Source organism: Pleurodeles waltl, chromosome 3_1 (genome assembly GCF_031143425.1).
Source record: "Pleurodeles waltl isolate 20211129_DDA chromosome 3_1, aPleWal1.hap1.20221129, whole genome shotgun sequence".
NCBI lineage: Eukaryota > Metazoa > Chordata > Amphibia > Caudata > Salamandridae > Pleurodeles > Pleurodeles waltl.
The window spans coordinates 314,728,345-314,742,932 of record NC_090440.1 but is presented as its reverse complement, the minus strand read 5'-3'; the positions used below and the strand labels follow the sequence as shown (position 1 = coordinate 314,742,932).

The 14,588-nt window shown below is 44.4% G+C and overlaps 1 protein-coding gene across 2 annotated transcripts in view; it reads right to left on the bottom strand.

The window, feature by feature from the left end:
- Positions 1 to 13,283, bottom strand: part of GNB5 (G protein subunit beta 5) — a 493,189-nt gene extending 479,906 nt beyond the window's left edge. The window contains exons 1-2 of one of the 2 annotated variants that reach the window (XM_069222460.1): positions 13,215 to 13,283; positions 4,177 to 4,320 (exon numbers count right to left, since the gene is read on the bottom strand). In XM_069222460.1, coding sequence (XP_069078561.1) covers positions 4,177 to 4,302 — 126 coding nt within the window. In that variant the 5' untranslated portion in view covers positions 4,303 to 4,320; positions 13,215 to 13,283. Of the gene's footprint in view, positions 1 to 4,176; positions 4,321 to 12,359; positions 12,513 to 13,214 lie in introns of those variants that run through there. The other variant, XM_069222461.1, reaches the window with a different exon arrangement.
- Positions 13,284 to 14,588: the final 1,305 nt, after the last annotated feature.

The following is a 14,588-nucleotide window of genomic DNA, read 5'->3' as shown; positions in this document are numbered from 1 at the left end:
GGCGTCCAAATTCCTTCAAAGATGCTGCCATTCACTTCCTCCACTGGCACCGCCTTGCTTTCTACCAATACTGGATCCACCCCCCTAACTCCGTGTTCAATGGCCAACATTAAAGTTTAACAAGTGAACACAGCGTTTTTCAGTGGAGGGCTTGGTGGTTCTCCCCAGAAGAAATGTTGAAAGAAATGTCTAAAATAGTGCATTTTATAGTCCAGTTTTCACTTTTCTGCTAAAAAGCCACAGGCTCTGAAAGGGCAGTCTTGACACATTGCTGTTTTTATGGCTGTATTTGGGCAGGAGGGCAAAGGCTGGTGTATGTGAAGAGGTGCAGTCTCCACAGAGGGATGGTATCCTAATGATTTTTCAAAGTCACTAACTATTGTTGGACTTGCTCCTCTCTGTAGGATCATCAGCAAACTTTTTGCCTTCATCCTCCTGTTTTCGGACCCATTTTTGTTTACTACTGCTAACCAGTGTTAGCGTGCCTGTGCTCTGTCCTTAAAACATGGTAGAATTGGCTTATACGCAATTGGCATATTTAATTTACTTGTATGTCCCTAGAAAAGTGGTACTACCTGTGCCTAGGACTTGTAAATTAAATACTTCTAGTGGGCCTTCAGCACTGATTGTGTCACCCATTTCGGTAGCCCTTTGAACATGTCTCAAATGTTTTTAACAACCATTTTTGACCTGGCAAAATAAACCTTTTGCCAGGCCCAAGCCTTCCTTTTTAATATATGCAAGTCACACTTAGGGTGGCACCTAAACAGCTCATAGGGCAGGGTGCATCATAATTAAAAGGTTGGCCATGTAACTTTTAGTTTTACATGTCCTCGTTGTGAAAAACATTTCATGTGTTTTTCACTACTGCAAGGTCTACCTCACCTTAGGATAACATTGGCGTTGCCTTATTACATTTAATAAGCTGGAACTTCAAAACAGGAATAGGTAATCCATTCATGCTTTGTGTCTTTAGAGTTGTAATGAAAAATTCTCATATGGCAAAGTCAGATTTTAAATTACAATTTTGGGGAATGCCACTTTTAGAAAGATGCCATTTTCTTGCATTAGCCATTAGGTGCCTGCAGCCTGTCACTGGGTCACAGTACTGAGTGAAGTTGACAGCTTGGCTTTGTGTATTCTTGCTAGAAATCTTGCAAGAGCTTGGGTATGCATGGATGTGCCATCACTGCCAGGATTGGAGGGTGGAGCTTGGCACAGCCCTGTGTACACTTTAATAGCCTATGTACTGCCTCCACACAAAGGGCTGCATACCCCTTGTACTTAGTATGTGGCAGGAGAGGAAGGAAGCCTGTGCACTTCAAAGGAGGACCTCTAGAAACTTCTCCCACTTTGAAGGAGGCACCAGGTATAAATATTGGACCTCAGACACCAACTCTTCAGTACACTTTTGGACCTGTGGAGACTCTGCAAGGGAGAAGGACTGCCACTCTGTTGGACTTCTGCTTTGAAGGACTACTGCCCAGCTCTGCTGGCCTGCCTTCTAACCTCTTGCCTAGTGAGAAGGAGTGGACCTGCATCTGTTGAATCCAGGACCCTAGAGTGACTCCTAGGGTTGTTGGCATGCCTCCTGACTAGAGCCTCAGGGACAGAAAGCTTCAACAACCTTGAACCCAGCACCTGGACTCTGCCATCTGACAGTTCTACCCTGCCAAGTGGTGCTACCCCAGTCCTGGACCATTGGAAGTGAGCCTGAAGTGCTCTGCCACCCATCTGTCAATCCAGCAGGAATGATGCATCTCCTCTGCTGTGCAGAGCAAGCCTGAGCAGAACCAACACATTGTCTCTGCTATGAGGGTTCTCCCAGCGCAAGGACTCCACACCCACCTCGCAGCACGTCAGAACTGCCACTGCACTACACCTTCTTGACACAGGCCCTTGCATCGTAAATCTCTTTGTGATGGCAGCCTTGACGACAATGCAGGTTCTCGCATCACAGTCTCGCATTGCATTGCAAACCCTCATAAATGGGATCCTTAACGACGATGCAGGACCTCGCATCGGAGCTTTGCATCTCCTTGGAAGCAACGTAGCACCTCGGCTGCACAACACATCCTCGACGCAGGACCTCGCAATGCTCTGCAACCAGGATTTAAGATACTCTTGTTCAGCAGGCCTAACTGGGTCCCTGTAGCCAGCTCTCACTCCATCCCAGTCGTTCTGAACTTGTGAATTTGTCCCCATCTGGGGTGAAGGGATACCCACAGTTGGCGCTTTGTGTTTTTTGGTCTGTTTTCATTGAAATCTTTAAACTTGCATGTCTCCAGTTCTACTGATTGGATTGTTGCTCTTGGTTTATTTACTAAAGTTTACTCTATTTTTCTAAATTGATTTGGGATTTCTCTTGTGTTGGGTTTCAACTTTACTAATATTTAAAGTGCTGCATAAATACTTTATACATTACTTCTAAACTGAGCCTAACTGCTCTCTGTCAAGCTTCCAGAGGGTTGTGCACAGGTTGATTTGGGGTTTGCTTGTGCCTCACCCGGACAAGGATTGTGGTTGCTGCTTGAGTTGGGTTTCACCCCCCTAAAACCGTAACCCAATATTTTACATACATTATGTATTTTTTACATACATGTAGAAACATACTCTGGGCTTCCACTTGATACAATCCATAACATATGTGAAGTATATACTTTTCACCTTTTCATGACTTATGGAATAATATGAAATATTTTATGGTATGACATTCATGGTCATGGATTCATTTAGAAGCTGCTGATGTTTCTACAATGCCAGTAGCTGTGTTTGTGTCCCAATAAAATATGTTATGGTAAACAATTGTACTATCAACTCTACATTTGTACGTTTACTACTACGTTAAAGGTCAAATTGAAAGTTATTACCACAGTATAGTCTATGTAACATAAGGCTTGCTCAGTGCTTTGCATTCCCCATCCAGCAATTGCTTTACAGCGAAAAACAGCTGGCCTATGAGTACAAGTCCTGTTTAATGCAATTTTATCTCACTGTTCGGATTTAGCCCATTGCACTCTTGATACTTACCTGTGCTTAAAACTCTGCACATGAATACAGCATTGCATAAAAAACATACATGCAAGTAAACTCAGTGGCAGCTGCCACAAATGTCAATGGTGTCACGGGGGTGACGGGAACGTAGGAACCATATAATTTTAAAAAACACTTACTGTTCCTGCCAACGCTGCTGCCTTGCTCCTCTGCTATTCTGGTGCCCCAGCATTCACTGGGACTGCTCTCATGCTATACCTAACATGAGAGCAGCGTCAGGATTGGTCTAAGGGGTGGTGACTGCAGCTCAGACAGTGCACTGGGGTCTGTGCAGTTTCTCCAGCCTGGCTGTGCAAAGCAGCCGGGTTGGAGAAACTTAAGTGCACCTGTGTGTTTGGTCAGCCAAACACACATGCGCACTTAGTGCACTCCACTCCTCCTCCCCTTCCCATGGCTCAGCCCCGTCCATCCCTGCACATGCTGGCTGAGACAGCAGAGGAAAAATAAAACAATAATAAAATATCATTTTATTTTTCTGCTGCTGGATCATAGCCAGTGGGGCGATGCTCTTTCCGCGCTGTAGAGGAGCCACCCCTGTGTACACTAACTGTAATATCGAATAAATAAGGGAGGGGCATCATGACCCACAAATCTTCACCTCTGATGCGTAATAGTCAGTGTCATCTTAAGGATTTGGGGAGCCTTGGGCAAGAAATATTTTGGAGGGCCCTGTTTGAAAGTTTTGAAACAACTTCGAATTTTATTATCCATTTTTTTCAAATTCAAGTATTATTTGCCTAACAATATTGAATTATACATTAAAAGTTAAGACACAAAAATAAACAGAAGTGAGCAAGAAAGCTCCCTTTTCCAGACGGCCCCTTGGAAGCTGGGGCCCAGCGTAATTGTACACGTTGCCCATGCCTTAAAACATCTCTGGTAATAGCACCCCACACTCAGCACTAGTAATGAATAGGGTCTGATTGCTGTGATATTGTTATAAAATGTAAACATTTAGAGACACAAACTAAATATAATTCACACCATGACATTTTACAGTGATGAATGAACATCTAGATACAACACGAAAATAATACGGAAGGTGGAGTATATTTGAGCAGCTCTGTTGTTGTTCACATGTGCACAGCCTTGCAGTATAATGTGTAGTGAATACTTTCTTACCAGTTCCACGCATAGCGAGCAAACGTTGATAGGCTGAGACTTTTTGTAGACGGTCCTCAGGGGCTTTTCGCCGCCACATTTTGTACAAGGCCCAAAAACAGCAACTAAAAATGTCTGGTCGCACATCTTCCTTTATATATGGAGCTGAGAGGAAGGAAGAATAAAAGAGAGCATTAGATCCCAGGATTCCTCCTATCGCCATAGTAGCTAATGGGTTTGACAATAAATAGACAGCTGCGGGCGGGATAAGCTGACATTGTGTAATCTCTAAAGCCCGATAAGCAGGTGCTGCATGGAGCACAGTGTCCGTGCCACTGCAGTCCTGCATTTATGAATCAAAGACACACAAACACAGCCACGTGCCTCTTTTCCATGTCTTGTTTGCGTGCTTCGATTATTGAACACTCTTTATTCCTGCTAAGTAATCACTTGGCGCTCTTCCATGTAGTTTTAAACTGATGCACATTGTGGCTCTAATGACATCACGTGAGTGATGAAACCTCATGTCCAAACGTAGATTTTCTTAAGACACCTTTGTCCTAGTCTTCTGTTTTGAAAACACGCTGTCCATTCCATTTAATCCAATGATTTCACAGCCGTGTATTTCAGAACGCAATGTAACGAGGCATGAAAGCTCTCTAATACATTTTTAAACGTGCAAATATAGGGCATCGCATCTAATATTATAAGAGATATGCAGCTGCTTAGGCCATTTTTTCTTTTTGTCCGTGAGTTGATGTAACAAGCATTGGCAAAGCCACTAGGTGTGTCCTTTGGGACCTATCGGCTTTGCCAAAAGTTTTTAGCCATGCTGTACAGTAACACCCGGGGATATGCTGAATGAATAAAGAAAAACTAAAAAAGGTGCTATGACGTGGCGACTGCATCATTTTGTAGGCGGGCGCACCACACATGCACATACCTACAAAATGGCATGAGCGTTTTTACTGAGTTGCATTGGTATATAAAACAAGCATTTCCAATGCAATGGGTCTTGTATTTGCTCGAGTTAGAGCTATTAGCGTTGTAAACTCCTAACCGGACTTTTTTTGCCACATAAACTGATAATGAAAAGTAAAACAGTTTCATATGTGCGAGCCGATGGTTGGCACAAGCATAAAGGAGACACAGAAAAGGAAACAGAAGTTTTCTAGCAGTGAAACGTATCAGCAAAAGAGCAATTATCCATGTAACTGGAAAAAGTGCAATTATCCATGTAACCAGCAAAAGTAAAATTATCCACGTAACCAGCAAAAGTAGAATTATCCATGTATTAGGGTTGATGTCATGCAAAGCGCTCGACTACTGTCCAGCGAGATCGCACTGTGTAGGAAATAAAAAGAAATAGTGCAGAAGCCATTTGGAAAACACGGAGCCTCGTATGTTTTCAGTAGTTTACCGGTGCTGTAGAGGAGGGCTAAACACCGGAAAAGGCATGACATATGCATGCCTTTCACTAATGAAATCAAGCGAATTTTAAAAGGCAAGCCCACAAACCAACCAAACTGATGGGCGTGGTTAAAAGCCCACAAAGAGATTACAACAGGGGCCCACTTGACCCTAAAAACATAGCTCAAAGGCATTTGTGTGGGTGGGCAGGAGGGTACAGTTGTGGGATGCATATCAAAGGAAGTGGGAAGCAACACAAAGGCTGCGGATGGGGCTAAGTAATAGGGAGGGCAGGGATGGAAACAACACATAAGGCTGTGGTCTGACGCAGAAGCAACAGGCGTGACAGGATAACATGGAGCAGGTAGGGGAGAAACACACAGACAAGAAAGCAATGTGGCGTAAGTAATAAGAGTAAGTATAACATTGAGGAGATGGGTAGCAGCACATGGGTGACAAACAGCAATAAGGAGAAATACACAAGGGAGACAACTGGAAAACATATGCACTATCATAGAATGCTTAATCCAAAAGAAAAAAGTAGTGCTTGAAAAGCAAGCAGTGGAAGGACTCAAGTAATGTGGCCCTGCTCCAGAGGAGGGACAAACACAAGAGGGAGGAAAGCCCACGTAAGCTAACAAATAACAAGCAAGCAAATGAGAGTGAAAGTAAAGCCAGTAAATTGTGAGCAATGGGATGGCCCTTTTGTGTGAGGGGTGTACAGTGGGAATGACTAATGGACATTGGCTTGGATGGACCTTCTCCCACCCTTTTTGCAAAGATGTCACACAGTCAGGATTTGTGGTTACACCATTCGATGGCGGGTCTAACTAACCCCACCCTTCGGACTGGAACTTTATTCAACCAGCCCACGTGACGTCAAAGATACACCTACATGGCCCATGGAGCAGGGAGCACCAAAATACCACCCCTGCACAATGCCATACTTGCAACCCTCCTGCATGCCAGTTACGTCATTGGTGCAACACTACATTCCTCACTTATTTTAAAATAACTATCCAACACAAAAAATGTCAAATATTATCCTATGTTACCATCAGTACAGGCCATAGCTGTGAGTTCACTGACTGTATGAAAACAAACTAAGCCACTGGAGCTAAACTCACTGCCAAGTTCCCTGAAAACCGTTTACCTGACAGAGGATCGCTCCCAGGATACAGACAGTCACAGGGCATGGTCCTCCAAACGGGAGGATGGCATGGGGTTGCTCCATAAGCTGTATCTAATGCAGATGTCACGTCCTCGTGGTATGACAGGTGGCCTACTCTGGACACTCTCTGCCTCACAGTCACTGGGGCTGTTAAGGTTATTCTTCGCCTTGTCGACATCTAGCATGGTATCAGAAGGTGCAGCCACCACTGAGGCTGCATCATCTTTGCTTCTGTCATGGTCAGACATTTCGATCTCTAGACAGGCCGGACTTGGAACATAGAACGTTTTGAAATATGAGACATTTCTGGATACTTCCTCTTCTCCCCGACGGGCGGTCACCTTAGTGCCACGGGACCTTTTGAATGGCAACTGGAATTTGCTGCCGGGAGAATTATTCTTCACCAGCACTAAGTCACCCACATGGAGGTGAGAAGATTTGGCTCTGTGGTATCTACTGGCTTGAGCATTGGACCATTGGCACTTGGTCAAGATATGCTGATGGTCCATCAAGGGGAGAACCCACTCTGGATGATGCGGAATGGAGTCTTGCACCATTTCCCCCATGAGCAGACATGGGTCTTGTCCCATGGTGGAGTGTGGGGTTTGCCTGTATTCATGGAGGAATAAATATATAGGCTATTCCAGGGGTTGTTGAGATGTCTGTGCTATTTGAATGATTTTATTTAATGTTCTCATGAATCAATCCACCTCCCTATTCACTTGCAGCCAGCGAAGATTTACTTTCCGGTGGACAATACCCAGGGACTTAAGGTAGTCCGCTATCTTCTGGCCTTGAAAAGGCAGCCCATTCCCAGTTCTTGGACTCTCAACAGCCACTGGGTGGCTATGGTTTTCTCTATTGGCTCCTTGTGGCGCGATGATCTAAACTTCACGGTGTTTAGAGTAATCGTCAATGATCACCATTTTGTATCTTCCATCCAGTTGACTTCCAAAGTCTAGGCTGGCATACACCCATGGCTGTTGGAGTCATCTTTCAATTATCTTGGATGCAAGCGCTGAGGATCCGCTGGTAGCATGGCACCATGGGCAGGATCTCATTAGGGTCTCCACCTGCTCATCCATGAGCAGGAACCATACCTTAATTAGCAATGGATTCTTAGTCTTGAGCATCCCCTGATGGCCTGCATGAGCAAATTGCGCAACTTGAGTCATAAGGTTAGCAGGGACTACCAGCTGATGCCCTCAAAGGAGACAGTCATCTGGATCAGTGGCAAGTTCATGCTGAATGTGGTGCCCACCTCTCTTTGAATCGTGGTCATCTGTTGTTTAGGATGGCATCCAGCATGATCTGGAGGCACTCATCTTCAGCGGTGGCTTGGCAGATATGTTTCATTGAAATCAGTAGAGATAGAGACAAGTTCACTACGTAGCGGACATATTCCTCTGCCTTGGTGGCTTCTTCTTCCTCTCTGATTGTCGCTGCTCGGGGGTGTCTAGACAAGTAGTCTACCAGGTTAGTGGTGCCTGGCTGATACTCCATCTGACAGTTATTTTCTTGGAGGTGAAGCATCCACCTCTCAATTCTCAGAAGGGGCTTTGATGAAGTTCCTTTAAATAGTGGAATGAGGGGCTTGTAATCAGTAGTGACCACAAACAGCCAGCCATAGACATACAAATGAAAGGTCCAGCTCACCTAGTGTACCGCAATCACTTTCTTTTCAATCTGTGAATACGTTTGTTCCATGTCAGTGAGGGACCTGCTTGCAAATGCCACGGGGGCCCACTCCCCATTTTCAGGTCGCTTCAAGAAAAATGCCCCTAATCCTTTAAGCCCAGCATCCACAGCAAAGGTGGTTTCTCTCTGGGGGTCAAAGTATGTCAGTGTAGTGCCAAGTTGGTAGATTTGAAGGCTCTCTCCTGTGCATCTCCTCGCTACCATGGGGTGGCTGACATGGTGAGCTTCTGTAGGGGCTGCGTTAGGGTGAACTGGCCACAGTAGTTGACCATACCCAAGAAGCTGTGGACTTCCGACACAGTGGTAGGTGGAGAGACTTCCTTGATATCTTTCACCTTGTCCGGGTCAAGGGCAACTCCTTCGACAGAGAAGCAGTATCTGAAAAAGTTTACTTGTTGCTTTAGGAACTCACATTTTACGCTGAGGAAGGGTGAGTCCAGAGTCTTTAATACGATGGAGGACACTCCGTAGGCATTCGTTGTGCTCTCGAATGGACTTTGCATAAACCAAGATGTCCTCACTGACATTTATCACACCCAGAAGATTGATGAGCATTTCCTATATGGTGTTCTGGAGCACCTCTGTGGCGCTGGATATGCTGAAGTTCAATCGGCAATAATGCAGCAACCCCACATAGTTTGAGAAAGTAGTGATGTATCGTGATTCTTCCACCAGGACGTGCTGATGGTAGCTGGACCGCAGGTCTACCTTGGAGAATCAGCACGCACCATTCAATTCTCCCAGCAGGTCATCAACCATGGGGGCGAGATACCATTATATTTTGATTGCCATGTTTGGCAGTCTCATGTCCACGCATAGGCGCACCTTGCAGGGTTGTTTAGGCTTCTTAGTAACTGCAATTGGGGACACCCACAGGGTAGGCCCTGTTACCCTTTCAATTATTCCAGCAGCTTCCAGCTTTTCTAGTTATTTTTCAACTTGAGGCTTCAAATGGAAGGCTTTTCTCCTGTGACAGAGGACAACTTGTTGTACCGAGCTGTCCATGTGAAGCTAGATTAACTTCCTTTTGAGACACCCTGGGCCAGATGTATGAAGAATCCACTTTGCGATTCTCTAAAAGCGATTTTTAAGAAATCGCTATTTCTGAGTCACAAAATGGTATGTATCATATTTGCGATTCGGTAATAGCGATTTCTTAAAAATCACAAATGCTATTACCGAATCACAAATAGCGATTCTGACCCCATTCGTACCTATGGGCCTGGAGGCCTATATTTGCGAATTTTTTGCATTTTCCAAATTGCTAATTCCTAACAGGAATTCGCAATTTGGGAAATGCAAACCCCAGGGTGCTGGGGATCTAAGGCGCCCTCTGCTGCACCCCAAAAAAATAATTTAGGACATGTAAGGCGAACACATGCCAATTTTAAAAATGCATTTTTAATGCATTTTTTAATTTTGCACATGGTTACCACCAAGTTCAACTTGGTGGTAGTAGCGATTCCTTAATGCCCAATTCACATTAAGGAATTGCTTGTTACATGTGGTTTAAAAATTGCAAATAAGGATTCCTTATTTGCGATTTCTTATTGAGAGAATCACAATTTGCGATTCTCTAAACAGGCTCGCAAATTGAAGGAATCGCTATTTTAGCGATTTCTTAAATTTGCGTTGCGAATGCCTTTCATAAATACTGAAAGCCATTTTTGCATTCGCAAACGGGCATTCGCACCGTTTGCCAATGCAAAAAGGCTTGATACATCTGGCCCCCTATTTCTTCGAACACTCCGGGGAATTCTGCTAGAATTTGTGGCACTCCTTCCTAGTGCACTCGGAGTGCAAAGGTGGCAGTTCTGAGGGCCTCCGCAGTGTGGCATCACAGTAACATGCCATGACCTTCTTCAGTGATGTACATGAGGTAGTCAAGGGACTCGGCCCCATTGGTGATGGGTGTGTGGATCTTGCCCCGAATGATTAGGGGTTTGCTTTGTCCATATGTGAATACTTTTACTGTTGTCTTCAGAAGAGGCTAAGGGGGTCTAAGGCCTCAGCTGACAGCAGGTTGATGGACGCTCCGGTGTCTACCATGGCAAGCACAGGTTGGGCTCCCAGTTGTGTCGGACATTGCAGAAGGTGAAGTTCGGTTTGTGTTGCTGCCCCTACCACAAAAACTGAGTGCACGGTATGCTCTGCACCTTCATCATCGTCCATATCACTGCTTTGTTCTTGCATATTGGATACTGTGTTGATTGCAGTTTCTGTTGTCACCTTTTTGCTCAAGTGGCATACATTGGCGAAATGGCTGTATTTCCCAAATGCAGCACACTTCTTTCCTTTTGCAGGGCAGTCATTCGGGCAATGTGTGGGGCCACTGGAATATCAGCAGGATCTCATGGATTGCCCCTCAGCTTTAGGTTTCCTGGGTGTCGGCGTGGAGGTGACAGCACAGACTGGCTCAGACTTGACAGTTGTTTTTGGAGTGCAGCCTCAATTTGGGAGGCACAAACTTTAGATAGTTCTTTGGTCCTGCCAATTGTTAGAATGTCTGTTATGGATTTTCTGGATTCTTCCAGGATACATTCCCTCAGTTTTGCTGATGCGTACCCCTGGATTATTTGGCCACAAATTTCTTCTTCCTAAATAGCAAAACCACAGGTGCTTGCTAACTCTTTCAGCCTTGTGTACAACACATCAATTAACGCATCATCCTTCTGCCTTGCTTGACAAAAGATAAATTGCTCGTAGGCCTGGTTAACTATGGGTCCAAAATAAGCGTTGATTGCTCTTATTAGGGTTGTGTGCATTTTCGGGGCCGCTTCGAGGAGCGTTTTAGAGATTTGGTGTAGGACCTTTCTTCCTAGGTCCTCTCGTCCTCAACCTCTGTCGCTTTAAAGTATAGATCGACCCATTCCACCCAGTCTTTCCATCGGGACGCTTGCGCTTACGGAGCCCTTTCAATAATGAATGGTTCAATAGGGGGAATATGAGACTTTGTGACATTTTTTGGGGTGTTGCTGGGTACGCGGGTATCACAACAGCAATCTGGATCCTCATCCCTGATTTGCGCAGAGCAGTCCTATGTAGGGTCTGGCTGCTGGTAGTGTCTTGCTCAGGGTGCACTGGCAGCTAACATTGGCTGAAGGGCCTCGTTATTGTACCTGAGGGAGACTATACAGGACAGGTCTTCATTTCTCCTGCTGTCACTTTTCTTACATGCCTGCAATGGGGCCTGTGGACCTGGTGCACAGTGGTTGCTCTGTGGGCCTTTGTGGGGACTCTCACCTACCGCATTAGACTTGCAGGGCCAGGGGCACTTGAGTACACTTGCTTTCGTTCCACAACTCCTAGGCCTGGTAGGGCCGCACCGCGCACTCACTACTGGGAATTGTGGGTGTCAGCCGGTTCTTATGTCTGGCGTGGCACCTCAGCAGGATCACCCGCCCATCAAGAGCACCACGCCTCTTCTCAGAGTATTTGGCCACCGCCGATGCCTTGCGATAATGATGCAAGGCTCACCCGCCCTTGTCGCCAATTTGTTGTGTCATTGGGGGTGTACAGTGGGGATGGCTGATGGGCATTGGCTTAGATGGGCCTTTCCCCCTTATTGCAATGACGATATGCACACAGGATGTTTGGTTGCTCCATCCAACTGTGGGTCTAACTAACCCTGCCTGTCGGACTTGAACTTTATTCAACCAGCCCATGTGACGTCGGAGCTACATAAATAAGACCTGGGTAACACCATAATCTCACCCCTGCCAGATGCCATACTTGCATCCATCACTGGCACGACACTACAGGCTCTAAGACCACTGTAATTTAACAATAGGTCTCTTCACCAACAGACAGCTTGCACTGTCAGGTAGGGGAGACCTAAAAAAACAATGTCTCACAATGTTAGGAATTAACTAGTTTCATGAAAAATAGCACATCTTTAGTTTTAAAAACAACAAGGGGATTGTACCTTTTGAAGCCTGAGTCACAAAATGAGTGATTCTAAAGCATGTGAGGGTGAGTCTTTAACAGCCTTGACTGACGTTTCATTTCCAGTGAGGGCAAGCCGAATGCATCACTCGCAGTGGAGTGCATCAGTTTAGCTGTTCTTAGAAATGGTATTTGAAGAAAGTGAAAGTAGTTGCAACATGAGCTAGAAAAGAAAAAAGAAGGAATGGACAAGTGCGTTCTCCGACGTCTGGAAACATAACAAAGAATACAATTTTCAAGTAGCTTGTGAGAAGGGCCATTAGGATTTATTTAATCTAGGTTGGCATACAATTGCGACGCAACTGGCACCACATGAGCATTGCATCGACAAAGATCTACAAAACAGTCACTCAAACTCTAACTCACATACACAGGTATTTATGGCGCAGTCTGCTGAGGCTCCAGACATAGCCTGGCATTTTGGTGCAAAGAGCTCAGTTGAGTGAAACACAGTAAAGCTGCAAAAAGTGCTGCTAGGTGCTTCCCCGCAGAGATGAACCTCTCCAGATTCCGTAGATGTTTAGCATGTTAGTAACCTGACTGTGTATTCCCTTGAACTGGGAACACCTTAAGCCTTCCCCAGCAAAGAAAGTCGTACAATATGCGGGCAAAATGTGTTTCTCTTTTAGATAATGCGTTTGCGTTTTACAATCTTCAAACCATGAACTAAGGCGGAGCAAGGCAGTGACACTGGGGAGTATCGAACATATTCTAAACTGCCGTCTCTATGGTTAGGACTTAACATGAGCATTTACCACTTGTGAATATAAACAAAACACCGATTAACGCAAAATAAACATTGCTAATATCTAGTGCTATGCTATATCGTACATACCTCTGCGACGGAAGACTCGATGCTGATTAGGTGGACCTTCAGAGACTAATCAATGTGTAAATAGGCATCCAGGGCAGAGCACTGATAATCAGCTTAGCTAGTATTAGAGCCAAGCTTGTTCAAGAATTGCACTTGTTCAGTTTGATAGCCAGTGATGAAGCTTGTGTGTTACAAATACAACACAACCAAGGGTGATATATGCTCTCGACGGCTGTGCAAAGAACGAGCTCATGTTTTTACTATTATGTATTTTGCATTGGGTATCAAAAACAACACATCCAAACATTTTTTTAAATGTTGGGCGAGAGTCCAAGGAATGCCCTAAAATTTCCTTCCACTACACCTGCTATTATTTGTAGGCTCATGTTTATCATGCACCGAGGCAGTGGATGGCGGTTCTCCTATGTGTACAGGGACAGCAGTACACCTTAGTACATCTAGAAAACGGAGAGAAATGATCCCATCTGGATGTAGAAGGAAAATATCAAAGTAAAATATTTCAAAAAGTAAAGGGGTTCTATAGTCGAAATGGGAACCACTATACATAAATGAGCCTAAGTCCTGATACATTATACATAGCACAACTTATTCAGAAAAAAACAAGCCCATTTTCATTGCTGTAAAGATAATTTATCAGCTGTATAAAACGCTGCATTTAATATCTGTAAACTATAGAAATTAAAAAGGCATTTATATAATGCAGTCCGAATTACATATACACTAACCCTTTAGTTCGCAAATAGAGATGACAGAAGCATTCTAGCACATTGTGAGAAGACGGTGGACATACAGTGCCTCTAGCTTAGAAGACAGACCGAGGTGCTCAATTTCATCTATTGATTCTCAGCAGATTTTGGCAGAGATTTAGCAATCTTGACCCATGTAATCATAGACAGAAAACCTGCTTAAAATGATACTCCCAACAGTATCAAGATGATTGAAGTTATAGATAATATTGTTTATGGATCGAAAGGGCAGGGCAGGCCACCGGAAGCTCAGTCCAATGAAGCTACAGATGGTGAGATTCTGAAACAAAGTAATTGTGTTCTGAAAGTCATGCACACATACCTTACTTCTTCACTTGGATAACAGAGTCCAGAAAACATTTTAATGATGTTTAGAAACTTCTATGTGAAAGAAATATGAAATAGAATTGTATTGTCAAGGTAAATCTATAGATTTATAGGCAGCCCTTCAATTGTGATAACCTCAAAGAATCAATCTGCAATTGTGACAACCTCAAATAAGCAATAACCTATCTTCAAATAGTAAGAAAGGACTGGCAAGGTATCTTCGATTTCAGAGTTCTAAGCTGGTAAACAGTGGCCATGACAGAATGTTGACTATTGAGCATATATTCATGAAAATCAAAGT